General features: G+C 53.4%; 1 protein-coding gene across 5 annotated transcripts in view; it reads left to right on the top strand.

Moving 5' to 3' along the window:
* ATAD2B (ATPase family AAA domain containing 2B) overlaps positions 1–17,404 on the top strand; it is an 89,659-nt gene extending 72,255 nt beyond the window's left edge. For 4 of the 5 annotated variants that reach the window (XM_069097333.1, XM_069097330.1, XM_069097334.1 and 1 more), the window contains 8 exons: positions 90–286; positions 2,787–2,946; positions 10,052–10,174; positions 10,405–10,542; positions 11,803–12,390; positions 13,801–13,928; positions 14,041–14,169; positions 14,481–17,404. In XM_069097333.1, the coding sequence (XP_068953434.1) occupies positions 90–286; positions 2,787–2,946; positions 10,052–10,174; positions 10,405–10,542; positions 11,803–12,390; positions 13,801–13,928; positions 14,041–14,169; positions 14,481–14,522 (1,505 nt within the window). In that variant the 3' untranslated portion in view covers positions 14,523–17,404. The remainder of the gene's footprint in view (positions 1–89; positions 287–2,786; positions 2,947–10,051; positions 10,175–10,404; positions 10,543–11,802; positions 12,391–13,800; positions 13,929–14,040; positions 14,170–14,480) is intronic. The other variant, XM_069097331.1, reaches the window with a different exon arrangement.
* Positions 17,405–17,835: the final 431 nt, after the last annotated feature.

Here is a 17,835-nt window from a genome sequence, read left to right as displayed (position 1 = left end):
CTGACGGGTGGGTCCGGGGACGCCGCTGCTGCACCCGTTCTCCCGGGGCCTGCTCTTCCCGAACACCCCTCTTCTCTTGTCGTCTTCAGCTCTCTACGCCATGGAGGTGCTGCCTCTGGCGCTGCCTTCGCCATCCCGCCAGCTGTCAGAGTCGGAAAAAACCCGCATGGAGGACCAGGAGGAGAACACCTTGCGAGAGCTGCGGCTGTTTCTCAGGGACGTGACCAAGCGGCTGGCCACAGACAAGCGCTTTAGCATCTTCAGCAAACCGGTGGATATTGAAGAGGTCTTGTTTCCGTAGTAGGGTGCAAACAGTGAAGTTGAACTGCCTAGAAAGAACAAATTGAAAAAAAGAAGGCATGGAGACATGCTTCCTCTGTGGCCGTCCGCTCTGGTCATCAGCCACCATCTGCTGATGGACTCTTGGGCGCGTTCCAAGTCACTTTAGACCACTGACCTGGCCATTCTAATTTCCTTTGGGCAGCTGTCCACACTAGATACTGTTTATTCCAGGATAAATCTCATCCACGCAGAATATGGGGGGTGGGGGGGCAGGCCCCGAGCCCTTTGGCAGGAGGCTGGTGCTGGGCACGACCGTGCCGCCAGGACAGGGGCTCCCCTGCTCCCAGTGGGAAGTTTCTGCTGCCTTGGTCCTCGCCTTATCTGTTTGTGTGTGTGTGTGTGCTGTGTGTGTGCCCTTGTACGAGGGCACCTGGTGTTGAGGGGCAAGAAACCTCCCACTTGGACTTTTCAGTAGTAATTTGAATCACAGCTTTTATCCTGGAATAAGAGATTCTGTCTTGGACACACCTGAGGTCACCTCTGCTGACCTTCTTCTGAGCGTTCGGACTCCATGTTTGAACATCTTGGGTGGTTCTTCCTCCCTTCCTCTCTTTCTCTCTTTCTCTCTTTCTCCCTTCCTCCTTTCCTTCCTTCCTTCCTCCCTTCCTTCCTTCCTTCCTCCCTCCCTCCCTTCCTTCCTTCCTTCCTTCCTTCCTTCCTTCCTTCCTTCCTTCCTTCCTTCCTTCCTTCCTTCCTTCCTTCCTTCCTTCCTTCCTTCCTCCCTCCCTCTCTCCCTCCCTCCCTCTATTCCTCTATCTCTCCCTTCACCCCTTCCTTCTTTCCTTCCTCTCTCCCTCCCTCCCTCTTCTGTGTGGTGGTTGTGCAGTCTCTTGTGATAACTGTGTCTTGGCTTGGGGTAGTTATTTTCCTGTGTCTTCCCTGTGAGCCTCTGTCCTTTGGAGCTATTACATGGTTTGGGAAGGGGGCAAACCCTTCACTCTTCCTTTTGACCAATTATTTCCTGGACTTTTGGTGCTGCTCTTGGGATGTCCCCTGGGACACATTAGGTGACATTGGGATTGTTTCCAGGAGCCTTCCAGCTCTTATGACTTTGCAGCCCCCAAGAGCGGCGTTTCTGCCTGGGCTTGGGCCCAAGACCATCATAGTTAGGGGAGGGAGTCTGGGGGAAGCACAGGCACTTGGCCACACTGCCCATCTGCCAGGGCTACGCCTTCTCTACCTAGTACCCTTACTGCCTCTGGAGCTGGCACAACTCTGACAGCAGGTTTTCGTGTCCTAGCCCTTCCGGCCGGGCTTTTCAGACTTGAGCCTGAGTCTGGGCCATCCTTGGGAAGGTGGGTTAGCAGAGTAGGAAGGAGGCTGCTTTCTCTGGCGCTCCCTGGGGCTTTCTTGCTGTTGCTTTGTCCTCTTCCTAGCATACTCCCGGAGACCTGAGGCCACCGGAGTCCCAGTGGGAGGTGGGTGAGCATGTGGGCAGAGAGAGAGAGAGAAAGACAGAAGGGGAGCAGGGAGCATAAGGAAATGTGTCCCTGAGCTCTAGGAGGGGTCACTACTCCCATATTTTCAGCTACCAGATGCAGAACCCTTCCCAGACAGGAAGTGATCTGTCTTACCTCAGCCCATTAGCAATAATCAGAGGAAGGAGACAAGCCCCATGCCTTCTGATGCCAGGGGAGAATTGCAAGAGAGACCACCTTCTCACATCTTCAGCCAAGCCTTTGGAAAAAGTTTCACAAGCAAATTCCATTTTCACCATATCCAGACTTTCCCCAGTTTGCCCTGAGGAGAGTGGCTGCCTTTCCTGTTGGTGGAGAAGGGTGCTCTGGTGTATCCCAGGGCAGCACTGTGATCATGTGAGCCCTCCTTCTGGTGACCAGAGTAAGGGCATGTGTCTTGTCCCTCACGGTCGTTTCTGAGCTGTTGGGAGGCACTAAGAGTTGTGCAGGGCAGGGGCTGCTCTCTTTCAAAGTGCTTCCCACCTTCACAGGTGTAGACTCCGTGTCTAGCACTTGGTACCCCTTCTCCCAGACCCTCATCACAGCACGAGGGAGGGGTTGACTTGCCCCAGGTCAGTGGTTAAGCCTCCAAGGCCAGGGGTTGCTTGTGGCCTCCAGGCGGGTGCTGCAGGTGGGGGAGGGGGCCGAACTGCTGTAATCTCTCCAAAGGCCAGAGCCCCTCGGCTGTGCCCTCAGTCATTTTTGAGGAGCGGTGATGATGGGGTGCTGGGGACAGCTTTTGCAGGCTCCCTTCCTGGCACAGGTGGCTCCTCCCTAAGTTGGTTCTTGGCCCAGCCCCTTGTCCTGAGTGAGCCCACGTGGGCCCAGGCAGAGCCTTGAGCCAGCTCCCAGTTGGCCCTGAGGACTCATGTTTGCCTGTTGCCTCTGTCCCCAGCCTCTGGAGCCGCTCTCTTTCCTGGGGAGGCTGGGGGCGCAAACTGAAGACTTCTGGGAAAGCCTTTGCTTGAGTGTGCCCTCTTGTTCTAGGTGTCTGATTATCTGGAGGTGATCAAAGAGCCCATGGACTTATCCACTGTTATCACCAGAATTGATAAACACAGCTATCTCACCGCTAAGGACTTCCTGAGTGACATTGATCTCATCTGTAACAATGCGCTAGAGTACAACCCAGATAAAGACCCTGGAGGTAAGGAGGAAGCTGGCGCCCCCGGGGGCGGGTGCTGATGGAGCCTCCTGTGCAGCTTGGTGAAAGTCCAGAGGAAAACAGAAAAAGGGAACGGAAACCAAGTCACCAAGGTGCAGGGGAAGTCCATGGTACAGTAAAGACGTGACTGTAGACTGTGGGTTCTCTCTGGGTCATTTCCCAGCTGAATGTGTCCCAAATGAAAAACATCATCACTTGCTTTCCTGAGAAAAGAAATAACATTTCTAAGCCCAGAGTGTGGAGAACAGCCATCGCACTCTGAGGCTGTGTTCTGGACTCGGCCTCTTGGTTTGGAAACACTCTAGAGTAGCTTCTTGTAATGTGGGCACTTCTGGGCGGCCCGGGGTCTTCATTCTGCTGCCTGTAGGGGCATTTGCGGAGTCTGTGATTGACAACAGTCTCCTGTGGCCTGGGGAGGGCCCTGGAGGGGCTTGCCTTCCTCCGGTGGGTCCATTACTAGTAGCCGTATTGTTCATTGTCTGGGTTATCCTGAAGAACAGAACTGGTGTGGTTTGCAGAAAACCTGGTGTTTCTCTCGAATGCTGTCCTCTTTCATATCTGCGTGTGGTTTTCTCTCATGGGCACAATTCGGGGAGCCCCCAGGCAGCTGCTCTGTTTGCAGAGAGCAGCGTTAGCAGTCCATTGGATCTGGCCTGAAAACGGACGTCCCCAGCTTGGGGTGTCCTTTTGACGAATCCTGAGCTCTTGGTCACTGGGGACAAAAAGAGCCCATCTATAGAACCAGTGTTTTCAGTGTGGTGCATAATTGTACCACTCTTACACCCGCCACAAGGGCCGATTTATGGTCCTCATGTTCTAGACGAGGACGCAGGCGCCTCTCTGGGCTGCTGAGTCTCAGGTGAGATTGTTTTGGATGCCTTTTAGTGGGCCCAGGAAACTGGCTTGGAATAGTCAAGGCAGCTGCCTCTGGGGGTCTCGGGCTCCTGGCTGGGAGCCTCTCCTCAGCTCTTCTCAGTTCCAGGCAGTTCTGGCCACGAGGAGCTCGGCAAACCTCCTGGGTCACTTGCCGCCATCTTTGCCTCTCTCAGCCCCAGGGTGCTGCCCTACGTCCTTATCTTGTATCTTGTTTTTTCCTTCAGCTAAAAAATGGTTTTATTTGATCGAAAACAGCATTGCTTGTCACGAAAAGCTTGTAAAGCTTGTAGCATGGTCACCCCAAGTAGAGAATTAGCATTGCTGGCATCTGGCTGCATAAAAGGGTCTCGGTGGCCACCATCGCCCGGTCTCCGCCATCCTGCTGACTGTTAGCTTCCTTGCCCATGTCCAGCAGGGGCCGTGAGCCCAGTGCTGTGCCCCTCATCCCTCTCACAAGGCTTCCTTTGCCTTCCCTGGCTGTCCTCTATGCCTGGAATTGTGCCCACTGGCCTCTTGGCCTCTGCTTGTCCTGGCATCGAGCTTGCTTGTCGTCCTCCTGCAGACTGCGAGCTTCTCCAGGGCAGAGACCATCGAGAATTTTCTCTAGATCCCCAGCACTTAGTAGCTGTTTAATAGGTGCACGTTCCCTAGCAGTTCACTCAGAGAGGTGAGAGAAGACACCTCTTGTTGTGCTGGGCATTTCCTAGTTCAAAGCTGTGATTTATTTCCTAAGCCATTCAGAACACAGGCTTCTCTTCCTGCGGAGGGTATTGTGGCCGGGAGCAGCTCTGTGTCCCAGGCTGAGGGGAGACGTGTGGTCTAGGAGCTTCTGAGCCCTTGGGAAAGGGCTCTTCGCTCTCACACTGAGGGCTGGCTTGAGTTCTGGGCCACAGCCTACCTCAGCTCCCTCCCTGAGCTCCTCCCTCCTCCCAGGCTAGCCTAGGACTGCTCTGTGGGATTTGGCCTCCATCCTCCCCCATCTCCCCTCCCGTCTTGGCCATCTGGGGCCGTGTTCCGTGGATATATGTGAGCCACATGTTTATTCATTCCCTACAGTGCTGGCCTCTGTGCTGTGGTGGCAGTGGCCTGCAAGTACGTGGGTCCTTGAATCCTTCCAGGGCCATGCCAGTCCACTCTCTGTGGTCCGGGGAGAGCCCCGAGTACCAGGTGCCTGCCCCCTTCACCAACCCCTTATCAGAGCGTACCAGGGTTCCTACTGGGCAGAGCCCTTCAGTGCTTCAAGGTGGCTGTCAGGCTCCAGACCAGGCAGACTCATGGCTTCCAGCCGATCCTGATGGGTCCTGATGGTCCAGACTTGGCCTCACCCCCGGTTCCCCCCCCCCCCCCCCCCCCCATGAAAAAGCTGCTGGCAGCCCAGCCTGCTACTTGAGGTGCTATGTTCATCATGAACATGCACAAAATAGGTAGGGTGTAGAAAGTCAAGGGGACAGTATTTAAGGAATAATTCATGCAGAAAACCTCTTTTTGTTCTCACTGAAGTTTTGGTAAACGTTTTTGTGAGGACAGTGTGGTGAAGCTTTATTGTTTTAGAAAATCTTGTGATAGGCTGATGGAAGGCTTGGTCCTGTCCTTAGTTCTTACTAATGTCAGAGTGGGAAAAGACCCCTAGTCAAGATAAAAGAACCTAATCAGGCCATCAGTGTTTATTGAGCACCTACTATGTGTCATGTTATTGGGGACAGTCTAATTGGTGGGTGCCTGCTGACAGGTGTACAGATGTTCCATTGAAATTTAACTAGGCAGTGTCCCTCTTCCCAGACACCTTTCATTTGTTCTGGCAAACTGATAGGAAGGCGGTTCTTTTTGTATTTTAAACCAATGGAGCACTAGAGTTGGGAGATATTTAAACAATTGAGAATTTGACTTCCAAATTCTCTTTTTTTCATCAGGACGTTGGCCAACCACAACATTGTTGGCAAGAAAACCTTCTTTTTAAACACTGACTTCAGCACTCAGGGGGAGGTTAGCCGGTAGTGACTGTGGATGGAAAAGTTCATATTCCTCGTAGGACTTCTGAGTATTTTCCAAGGTTTTTTGGCCACCTTATTCATCCTGATTCAGTTGTACTTTTTAGAATTTAAAAGACAATAATGGCAAAGAGGAAGAAGGTGGAACATTGGCTGGGCTGCTTTCTTGTTGTGCACTTGGGCTTGCCTGATTAGCGTGGTCTTCCATCTTGAATTTCCTTGTGGTAATCTCCAAGCTGCCTGTCCAGTTTCTGAAGGCTAGTTTAGTTAAAACAAGGTCAGATCATCCATAAATCCCCATCTGGAATCACACACCACCTGCAGTTTGCCACAATAGACTGGCAAGGGCGCCGCTGTCAACCCTTCCAGGCTATGGGGCTCTTACTCCTTTTCGTGATAGTTTGCATGGTATATGTGATGGGGAGCTGTCTGATATATGGGGGGCTGGCTGTTTGGAGTTTTGTGAGGTCTGATCTCCTCACTTTTTAGATTGTTGATTGAGATTAACAATAAACACAATCAGAGATTCTGATGTTTTCTTCCCATACCTTTCCACTTTGGAGGACTCTGCTGTAGTGAGGGATCCTTCTTCAGATGGTGCCCAGGAGGGTCAGGCAGAACTGTGGGGGGGCTTGGGCCTCTCTCTCATCCTCCTCTAGCCAGCAGGTGGCTCTCGCCATGACGCCGTGGTATGCTTACAGTTTGTCATGTGGTGGAGAGGGTGGCAGAGTTTCATCAGTGTAGATGTCTTTGACTGATGCCCGTTGGAGACCAGTTCAGAACATCAGAGAGGGTGTTGGGACCTTGAGGGCCACGTTTGCTGCCTGCTCTGGGCCATGGCTGAACTTTCTGACTCTTTTCACTACACATTGTTGCCTTGGGGGTTGTTTTAGGAAGATGGCTGGGGTTGTTCCCCAACATTCTCGTCCTTCCCCTTCAGCATGCTGTTCATCTGTCATGCCTGTCCGTGATGTGTGTACTGATTGACATCCCATGGGCCATAGAAGCTCTTCTCCTGTGCTGAGTGATTGTGGGTCCCATTTAGGAAGCTCTGAGGTACTTTCAGGCTTGCTGTATTTGGAAAATACCACGTGCAGACCAGAGCCTCTGGAGGGTCCAGCAATGCCTAGGAAATCTCTTCTGACTGGAGTTGGCCTAGGACATGTTCTTTGGCCATAGCCAGCCCCTTTGGGACCCACACATCTTACTCTTGGATCATGTTCATAGCCATTGACTCCAGTGTGGCATCTCTCGAGGCGTTAAGAGTTAGGTTTGGGAGATGAGAGTCTTTCTGGTGCCGTTTTGTTTTCCTAAGATGAATGCTGCTTTCTGGTCAACAGAGACATATACTGGGATCTTGGGGGAGCCATAATTATGTTGTCTTTTGTAGCAAATCATTAGTGAAGGCCTGTATCAGCCCTTCTCCCTTTATCCGTCTGCAGACAGATGATCACAAGAAAGATTTTTGAGTGGTTGAGAAAGAAATGGACTGCTAGTACTGAGGGTTTTTTTCCCCATAGTGATAACCTCCTTGACTTTTCTGAGGGTTGAATAAACTCTTCTTCCCAGTGTTGCTATTGATATCAATGCCAGCATGGGCCCCCTTTCGGTGTACTTGGTCTGGGCTAGCTGCTCGAGCACTCTCTTTCCCTGGTGCTGAGCAGGTGAGGGTCTGGGCTGGTAGAGGACCAGGAGGGCCTGTCTCTTTTGTAGGAAGCTTTTAGAAGAACGAGACAGATCTCTCTGTCCAGTTTCATCCTCAGGCATTCTCAGGAATATCTGGTTGAGTTGAATCTCTGCACAGGTTTCCTCTAAGCTTGTTCTCTTGCCCACCATCTTCCATCATCCTTCCACAGGCTTCACCACAAAGTTTCCATTCTTTCTACACTAATCATGCTTTAGTAGGAAAGAAAAGGGTGGTCCTGTGGTTCCCTGTCTGGGGACTTAAGTTACTTTGGATTTTTCTGTTTGAGTGGGTCAGGACAGCACTGTTTCAATTGCACGGTACATATTCCCATATTTGTTTTCTTATCATTTTATATGGGTCTTGTCTTTGAGTACTGGCAGACCACAGAAGGGTTTGCACAAATGATCAGTTCATGGGAATGTGATTTTTACATCAGTAACTGGTACCCTTATTCAGTATAACTTGGCCATTTTCATTTTTGGACATTAGTCTTCATGCCCAGGGCCTTTTCGCCTTTTCTTTTAATCCATTTCAACAGACATTTGCCTAGCATCTCCCACATAACAGCATCGTAGACCCTGAAGTCAGAAAACAGGACAAAATGGGAGAGCCCCAGAGCTCCCTGAGCAATCCCAGAACAGGAAAGAGAGAACACAGGCCCCAGCGGGGGGAGAGAAGGGGTCAGGGACTGCCTCCTGGCGTGGCTGGTCCCTGAGCCGAGTCTGGCAAGGAGACAGATTCTGAGGTGGGGGAGAAGAGGAAGCACTGGATGTGGGCATGGATCGTAAGTAGGCATAGGGTTGTTTATGAAGGAGAGGATGGGGAAATCGTGTTGCAAGCCAGGGCAAGGTAGAGGGTGGAGTACCGTTCGGTGGTGTGACCTTGCCATACTGAGTTTCCTTCTCGGGGCAGTCCTGGTGAATAGTCTTGATCCCCAGGAGAAAGCCCTAAAACCAGTCAGGGGCTCCTCCTGCTGCCTCTTGTACTCGACACTTTGTGCTGGATGTCCTTGTCAGCTCCCAGAGGCAGAGATGGTGTCGGCTTTGTGCTCGGAACCACCCCAAAGTCTGCCACAAAGCACCGTGTTGATTGAGACGGCTTCTCCAGCGAGGCATCAGGCGCTTTGCACGGTGCATTTTCTCAGTGGAAGTTAAGCCCACGTTGATTTATTTTGAAGGACCTCAGTACTTTCTTGGTAGAATTTCTTGACCTTTTTGTCCTCTGTAATAGATGTTAGTGCCTGAGATACTCATTGGCCTCAGTTTAAAAAATGATGAGTTGCACATTTGCTATCAAGGTTACCACTGAGAGATACCCAGATGTGCCAAGAGAGATGATACTTATTACCTTTGGGGCGAAGGACACAGCCAAGGCCCTCAGCTTTGCTTGCCTCTCCAAGGAGAACCTAGGCAACAGGTTTTAACTTCCTGTGGTCGTGCCCTAGGTGTGGGCCTGGACCTGCCACTCTTCTTCCCCCAGACTGTCTCTCTCCGTGATTTCATCAGCTCCACTGGGTTCAGGGATGGTCTTTCAGTAAATGATTCTCCAGTTCGTAGGTCCAGGCCTGTCCTTTCCCCTGGGCTCTGCCAAATCACTAAGCATTTATCAAGTGCCTTCTGTGTGCAGGGCACTGACTGGGGGTGCAAAGAAGGGCAGAAGCCTTCCTTGTACCCAGCATTCAGTAGGGGAAACAATATGCAAAAACAACATGTGCAAACATGAGAGAGGAAGAAGAAACTGGAAACAGTTAGCCGGGGGAGGCAATATAAGAAGGACCCAGAAAGGCTTCTTGTGCAAAGTGTGGCTTTAGCTGAGATTTGAAGGGAGTCAGGGAAGTGATGCAGGAGTGAGGAGGGGGAAGCAGGGAGATCGCCCCGAGCCAGAAGACAGAGTGCTCTGTGTGATGCCCAGAGGAGGCGAGAATGTGACCCCGGGCAAGACTGCCTCAGTTTCCTCATCTGTCACATGATGCCTGCCTTCTTAGAGCGTACCTCGTCTTCATGCAGCGGGAGCTTCTTGAGAGGGAGGAAGCAGGTGTTCGCCTTCCTCGTGAGGCCGGCACTTAGCATAGCGCACACAGCAGGTACTTCATGACTGCGTCCCTGACCCCAAGGCAGGCCCAAGACTTGGATATAATAACAAAGTCTTTAAAAAACAAAAAGTGGCTGAAATAAAGAAGGATGGCTCATGTACTGCTCCAGTATGGTGAGCTGGTACACTCTCTCATTTCATTTAGAGATTGAATGTGAGTCCAGCTCATACACCTGATAACCAGAGTCCTCTGGAATAACCGGGGTTCGAAGCTCCAGGGAAGGCTTCGTTACAAAATGGAAAAGCTGAGCCAGTCAGGTTCCTGGGCATTTATCAGGCACATGAGGAAAGTCAGGAACACAGTCCCTGTCCTCCCACAGCTCAACGTGAAGATAGTGGGCAAGCCCCCCACCCAGGCAGGCTCCGTCCAGGGTGCCTGGAACAGATGCTGTTGGGGATGATGGGCCCTTGGCGGGCAATGACTCTCCCTCTGCCTGTTTCACAGACAAGATCATCAGGCACAGGGCTTGCACTTTGAAGGACACTGCCCATGCCATCATTGCTGCTGAGCTCGACCCGGAGTTTAACAAACTCTGTGAAGAAATCAAGGAATCCAGAAGGAAAAGAGGTGAGTTTGGGACTGCCTGCCTGGGACCATGGCTGCCTTGGGGCCGTGACCATGGGTTTGTTAATGACTCTGGGAGCAGGCCCGAGCTCTTTTTTCTTGGATCAGTGTCAACGTGCCCTCTAGCCAGTGGGCCCCACAGGTGGCCTGTGGGCTGAAGGAAATCGCCTTGGAGGTGGTCACCGTGCTGCCTGTGATCCTTAGTGGTACAATGGCCACTTCTCCGTTTGCAGGCTTACCGGTGACTGCAGAGCAGATCAGCCCCCCCGGCGCCATGGCACGCAGGGCAGAAACGAGAACGGAGGAGGCATTTCGCAGTAAGCAGAGGCATCCCATGGACGTCTGGCACCACCCTGCAAACAAATGTGCCTGTGAGTCTTTGCCGTCCTTTTGTGTGGGATGGGAGGAGTTGAGGGTGGCTTTTCAGGCAGCATCTGGGGCCAGAATCTGGCATCGGGTCTGACTGGCGGGGTCATCTCCCTTGCCCCTTCCCTTCCAAAGGGTAGGGGAGCATTACGCCTTGGCCCTGAGTGCACATCTCCCTGTGCCTCCTTGTACAGAGAGGAGGCTGGTTATTGGTGACATATATTCATGCTCTAGTAGCAGAGTGGCCAGCCTAGTTGGCCTGGGTCTCTCAGGTGTCTGGTGCCCCTCTTTCACCAGTAGATGGCGCACAAAGCTCATCCGTTGCCAGGCTTAGGGCCCATGGCATCGGTTCCATGTCTCTGGACCCTGGCCCTGGATGTATTTTTATGTTGATCAGACTCAGCCAACGTGGTGATTGGTGCCGAGAATGATGGGTTTGCACTAGCCAATGACCACTGGCTGTGCCCAGGGATTCATCTGTCTGCCAGGACAGTGATGGCCCTGCTCTCCACCTCTTGTTATGGCGATGACGTTTGCCCCAAAGAGTCCCTCAGATCCTGGGCAGCCTTCAGAGCAGGGAAGGACCCCTCTCAGGGATATCTGCTAGTGTAGGGAGGGCAGGCAGCTGGAGAGAAGACGGGGCCCTTGCAAAGGGGAATGCTCCTCATGGCTGACTCCCTGGCTCTTCCCATGGGCAGGTCACAGGTGAGGAGGAGGGCCTGTCTTCTCCATCGATGAGGTCCCAGAGGCTTTGGCGGCCTTCTCTGTGAGGAGAGACAGCGGGGGCCTTTTCTTTTCTCCTTTTTAAAATTTACTTATTTACTTTTAGTTTAAAATGGTCAGTTCCACAGTCATTAGTTCCACATTCCCTCCCCCCTGCCCGTGGTGGCATGGAGGTTCTGCAAATGCCTTCACCCGGAGCATTAGTCAGGTTGTAAAGAACTATAGCCAGTCGGAGGCCCTTTCTTGTCTCTAGGCAAGAGTCAGAGCAGGGAGGCCCTTGGGAGTCTGCGAAAGCAAAGACCTCTCCCAGACAGAGCAGACCATAGGTGCTGGGGGCTGGGTTCAGGCGCCCTTGGCTTTTTCTGACTGGGTCTCCCAAAAGTTTCCTTTCTCCCTCTGCTCCCCTCCTGCCCAGTGGCCAGGGCAGCCTGGAGGCGCCTCAGATGTGGTCGCTATCAGGACGCTGCTGACCCCGGGAGCCAGCGCAGGAGGAGGGGCCTCCCCGCCCCTCTGATGCCTGCCTTTGTTTTTCTGTCAACCAGTTCGGGTCCGCAGGAAGTCGAGGAGGCGCTCCCAGTGGGGGAAGGGCATCATCAAGAAGAGGAAGGCCAGCAACTTGAAGAAAGACGAGGACGATGGCAAGTTTGCTGACTATGACGGCCCGGTGGCCGGCAGGAAGCTGCTGGAGAACGGCGAGTTCGAGGTCAGCCCAGACTGCCCTGAGGAGAATGGAGAGGAGACCGGAGACCTGTCCGTGACCAACGACGAGTCGTCTTGTGACGTCATGGACCTGGAGCCGCGGCTGGACAACGGCCCCCGCGCCTCCACCGAAGAGGAGAGCTCTAACGAGTCCCTGCCAGCCAACAGCAGCGGCCTGTTGCTAAAGCCGGAGCGGGCGCCCAAGGAGGAGCCCCTTCCCAACGGGGAGGCTGCCATCGACAGCCCAGAGAGAGCCGCCCCCGAGGCCCCTCTGCAGGAGCCGTCCAAAGACAAGACAGAGACTCTGCAGGAGAATCCTGGGGGGGATGTGGAGAAGCAGCTGGGTCCCGAAGCCCCCTTGAGCCTCGGCAGCGAGCGGGCCGAGCACAGCACAGACCTCGAGGAGAGAGAGTTGGAGCCAGATAAGGAAGGTATGGCCTCTTTGTGTCTTCTCTTCTCCTTTTATGCCTTGTGGGCCAGTCATCTGGCGTCTGGCGCCCTCAGGCTTCCCTCGGGCCAGCTGCGTCCCAGTGACACTTGTCGGAGCCCTGGTTGTCTGTTGTGCTGACTGGAGCGCAGCTGGGGGTGGGAAAGAGACTGGAGCAGGCAGACGGGGAAGAAAGGAGGGGCCTGATTTCCTGGGATTGGAGGGGAGATGGAGGCCTGATAGGTTGTTTGGGGTCTGAGATGTGGGCACCTGGGTGTGGGGGGAAGATAGGATAGATGATGCACACCCTTTTTGGGTCTCAGTGAGTGAATGAACCCAAAAAAGCATTTATTTATTCAACACCTGATGTGTGTGAAGCCTTTTGATTATGTGCTGGGGATTCAGAGAAGTCCAGTCCCTGCTAAAGGGACCATATGCCCCCCCCCCAGGGGGTTGGGGGGGCGGTTGATCCATTGAGGTTTTTTAGCTGCCAAGTGGATAGAAAGGTCAAAGATCCTGCTAGGGGCCTTCTTTCTTGGCCTGTTCCCCCAAAGCCGGGTGCTAGGGAGCTAGTGAATAGGAAGCAGGCTGCCCCCAGGGTGTAGGAGATGGCAGAGTGGGGCTGGGGGATGTCTTCCTCATTGGCCTTAGCCCCATGCCACACTGGAATGGCTCTGGCTCTTCCTTTTGGCTTTTGGGGTCTCAGGTAAGAAGGTGGTTTTTTGAGACTTTAGGGTTCTCTTAAGTGGGTGGAAGGTAATTTCTGTTCTTGGAACGTATTTCCTCAGAGAACTTGCCTGCTTGTTTTGGGCTGTTGGGGGGGCTTCCTCCCTTGTTGACAGTTTCCAGAGCCGTGTCTGGGAAGCCTGCCTCCGTGTATGGCATTGAATACAGGCCTGTACATGAGCCCCTGGGGCCCTGCTGCACAGGTCCTGGCTAGTACAGGGCACGGCACCGGGGACTCGAGTGCCTCAGTTTCTCCCATCTGATATTGGCTTCCACACTAAGACAAGCCTCCAGGCTGATGATTCTGTATCCTGGTGGCCGAGTCAAGCCTCGAAATGCTTCATAGAGCATAGATTTAAGGAGGTCGCCTCGTCTAAGCCCCTCGTTTTCCCGATGAAGACGCTGGGGTTTGGCATGGGGGCATGGGGACGGCAGCTTAACTGGTTCCAAAGAGAAGTTGGGGAATGAAACCCAGTTCCTGTGGATGGTGGGCATGGCCCTGGGGCTGGTAGGAACAGCCCCTGCATCGGGGTCTGTGAACAGTGGTGAGGGAGTTCAGGGGCTTGGTCCCAACCTCCTCCCTGGGGCCACCACTGGGCAGGTCATTCACCTTGAGCCCTGCCGTCTCTGGGCTTGCCCCTGTACCACTGGACACCTGCCTTCCCCCCCTAACCCCACCTGCTCATAGGCACTGCTCGCGGCAAGAGAAACCGGAAGTTAGTCTTGGAGCCGTCCCGCACAGCGAGCCTAGACCTGGTCCCGGAGGAGCCCTTGGAGCCTGTTCCCCCCCTGGTCGTGGACCACGAGAGGCTGAAGGTGAGCTCACGGCCCTGGGAGGGTGTCCCCCTGGCGGGTGCCTCCGTACCTGCTGAAGACCTACCCTCTCCTCCCTTCCCCCTGTCCCATGCCTCCCTCACTGTTCCCCTAGAAACTGCTGGATTTGCTGGTCAAGAGAAGCAACAATTTGGCCGTGGATCAGCTGGAGAGGCTGTACTCCCTGCTCAGCCAGTGCATTTACCGACATCGCCAAGATTACGACAAGTCCCGACTTGTGGAGGTGAGGGCCCAGCGGGGGGAGGGCTGCAGCATCCATCGGGCCCTGGGTAACTCAGGAAGTAGCCCGTTTTTACTGAGTCTTCCCCTGAGGAAGGTCCACCGTCCTTTGGGTCCTTTAGTGGGTCCGTGTCCTCCTCGCCAATGGCAGCCCATGTGCAGCCCCCAGTGTCCAGCCATAGTCTGCGAGGGAAGCGGAGCCTGCCACCTGCAGTGAGCCGGGGCTCTCTGGTCACTCTCCTCGTGCCAGAGCTAGGCCGGGGTGGGCTGGGGATGCGCGTGTGACATACTGAGTCGCTCCCCCTTTCCTCGCAGGAGATGGAAAGAACCGTGCGTCTGTTTGAGACGTTCCTCTGAGCGCCATCTGCTCTGCTCTGCTCTTCTCCACGCTGCTCGCGAGGACGGGCACACGCGCGCAGCCTTCTCTGAGCCATTCACTTCGTGATCGCACCAGGCCTGGGTGGAGCCGCGCTCCCCTCTTTCCCGCTGTTGCGTTTGGTGCTATTGTCTCAGGTACCTGAAACCAGCCAGCCTACAAGAACCAAACCGAACTTCAGGCACATGTTGTATTTCCACAGACAAAGATACAGCATCACCGCGTGGAGATTTTGGTGCTACAGAAATTGTTCCCCCTCGGCCTCTCCGGCCTCAGCCTTGGCCTCGGTGGGTGGTCGGGTGGTGGGGCGGGCGGTTCTGGGAACGGCAGGCAGCCGCGGGTCTCGTCTCCCCCTCTCCGTCTTCTTCTCGCCCTTTGTTTCTCACATGCGCGTTGGCCGCGGGGTGTTCTGCTGGGACGCTGGGGAGACTGGATGTCATGGGAAGAGGAGGCTCTCTTGGACTGCTTATAATGTGCCTTTTAATTCATTGGAGGAAGATAAGGCTACAGATGGGGGGGGTTTGTAGCAGATGACGGGAGAGCTTCCCGGGAGGGGGCCACAGCAGGAAGCCAGCACTGAAGTGGGACCCAGAAGGCTCTCCGCGACCAAAATGGTGACCACTCTTTCCTGTAGTCGGGTCTCTTTCTAGAAATGTCACATTGGAAAAACAAAATGAACCCTTTTCTGCATTCATTGCTGACAACCGTGACCAGAACAGAATCGTCTGGGCCTCCCTCTGTTCTCTCCCTGGTGTCTTCATCAGTTGTCCAAGATGAGTGAATTCCAACCCCCCCCCCCTTTTTATTGAAGCCAGGACTTGCCAAGTGGGCAGAGAAAAGAGGGAACTGGTCAGCAGGCTGTCTCCTGTGTCATCGTGCCCTTCCCCCCACCTCCCCATTGCACGGAGGCTCTCACGGCACAGTCCAGGCACAAACAGTATTAATCAGAAATCAATTCTCCCATCTTTTCCCCTGTGTCCCATCCCTCCTCCTTCCCCCTCCTCCTAAAATGTAATCAATTTGGGCCGTTTGGGATTTCATTCACAAATCAGTTTGGATTGTGGGTCAGGAGCCCAGAAGACTCATTCTAGAAATTGGACACGGCCCAGGCCTTCCCCAAAAGACAGGCGCCCCTCTGCCCTGTTCTCCAACCAGCTGTCCCAGGGCATCCCAGTCAGCGTCCTTCCCCCACGGGTGCATCTTTCCCATATATGCAACACAGGGCCGTTGGGCTTGGTCTGTGCGGTCTTGGACGTCTGCAGAGGCATGGGGTACCTCAGCTTTTTGTATCTGACCACCACCCATGTGTTTACAGAGCCTGTAACCCTCGGTGCCCATGGGAGCCCAGTCTGAGGTCCTCACTCCTCCGCTGACTGTCCCCGACAGCGGTCCTCCCGCCACCCCTCCGCGCCTCGTTTTCCCCTCTTACGATGCCACTTGTTTCCTTAACCCTTCTTCCCAAGAGACTCTCAGACTTTGTAGCGTTCGTCACTCGAGCCGCGTCCTGTGTCCAAGCACTGTATGTATTTTGTAGATGGGCAAGTGCGATTAGGAGTCAGCCCTTGGAGGCGGGGCTGGGGCGGCTCCCGCGGGCTTCCCAGGAGGATCTTCATTACCGCCCTACCTACTGTCTAATACATTAACATTTTGTATTTTGATGAAAATTGTCACAGACTTTGAAGATTTGATGAAATAAAATGTAGCAGATTTTTGTAGCAAGTTTCTGGTAAAAGGGGTTTTGGCAAGTCTCAGGTTCTTGCTGCAGTATTTTTTTTAATCTTGATTCCTGTTTCACTAATTTAGAAGCATTCTGCCGTAGTCGCGGCCAAGCTCGTGAACAGCAGAGCTGCAGGCTCTCAGCGGTTACTCAGCACGTTCGGACCAGATTCCAGCTGTCAGCGAGCTTGACGAGGGGATTGGAGGGTGCTTCCAAAAGATCAACTTTCTTAGTTTGTTGTTTGTTTTTACCCTAACCTACCTTAGATGAGGATGGAGAAATGGGGGTGAGGACAGCGGGATGGGAACTGCCGCCTGGAGCAGCCTTGGTCTTGGTCAGAAGTCCCGCCACACGGTTGGCTCCCATCACAGACGTGAGATAGTGCGCTCACTGTGGCTTTCTCACGGGAGCTCGGTCTTCGCTGCGTAGCATCTAGCAAAGACTCTGGAAATTGACCTCTGCTCTTCCTCTTGTGAAAATTGTAGACATTCAGCTCGCTCTTGGGTCTGTCCAGCGGGTGACCCAGGGCAGCCGCCCCACGCGTCTCTCCAGGGGAGCTGACGGCCAGGGACCTCACCTGGCCTTAATTTGGCTTGTTGCGTCCTTTGTATGTTACTTGATTTTTTTTCTCATATGCCAATGTATTTATAGGTTTACTGGGTTTCTTTGGAGGGTGGGTTGGGTTGGGTTGTGGTAATACCTTGTCTTCCCATTCCTTGATTAAGTTTTCGGTGAATCAGCCGTGGAACCATCCAGCCGGTATCTCAGTGTCACTTCTGTAGCCGGATACTGTTGTCATCATTCTAAGTATAATTATCATTTGTAATCACAAAGTAAGCTTGAATTTGGGCTTGTACCTGCATCTTTTGTATTTCCTACGTTTGGTTATTTAGACTTTGGGCGTCCTGTTCGGTTTTGTTCCTGTTCTGTCTACTTGGAGAATTAAGTAGACTCATCCGTGATGGTCACTTTTGGATTCCGTAGCTCGATTTGGAATTGTGTTAAATTGATGTTTTGCATTTTGACTTCATTTTACATTAGTTTGAAGTAAATTATTTAATTTTTTGAACTTCTGGAATTTTGAACATTTACTGTAATTTGTAATATACCTGCTGTGAAATACTTGAATAAAGAGGACAAGAAAAACGTGTCTTGAGCTCAGTTAAAGAAATGTCTCCTGAGATTGTGCGGTGGGCTCGATCTGGCCTGGAGTCTGCCCTGGGCGGGGGATGGAGCACCTGTGGGCTACCGCTGGTCCTCGGCAGGGCCCAGGAAGAAGGAGGAGGGTGGATGTCATTTGGAGATGATCCAGAGCCAGGGAGGAGCTTGGGGGACAGTGCCCCCTCCCTGCGGGCAGTCTGATTTGGAAGGTGCTTGGCTTACAGAGGTTCTTCTTCCCTCCCCCTTCATGCTGCCTCTGGCTTTTCCCTGCTTTCCTTTCCCAGGCTGCCGCGGTGGCTGTGACAATGCACGTTCTGTGCCCGGCTTAGGTTAAGCACCTAACAGATCTCTCAGCTGAGCTTCACAACCTGTTCTACAGGTGAGGAAACTGAGAGGATGAAATGACTTGCCCAGGG

The sequence above is a fragment of the Petaurus breviceps genome, unplaced genomic scaffold (genome assembly GCF_028583685.1).
Source record: "Petaurus breviceps papuanus isolate PSGF00001 unplaced genomic scaffold, PetGlider_PUasm1.0 356, whole genome shotgun sequence".
In the NCBI taxonomy this organism is placed as follows: domain Eukaryota; kingdom Metazoa; phylum Chordata; class Mammalia; order Diprotodontia; family Petauridae; genus Petaurus; species Petaurus breviceps.
The sequence above is the reverse complement of the archived record's forward strand: the minus strand, read 5'-3'. Positions and strand labels throughout refer to the sequence as shown.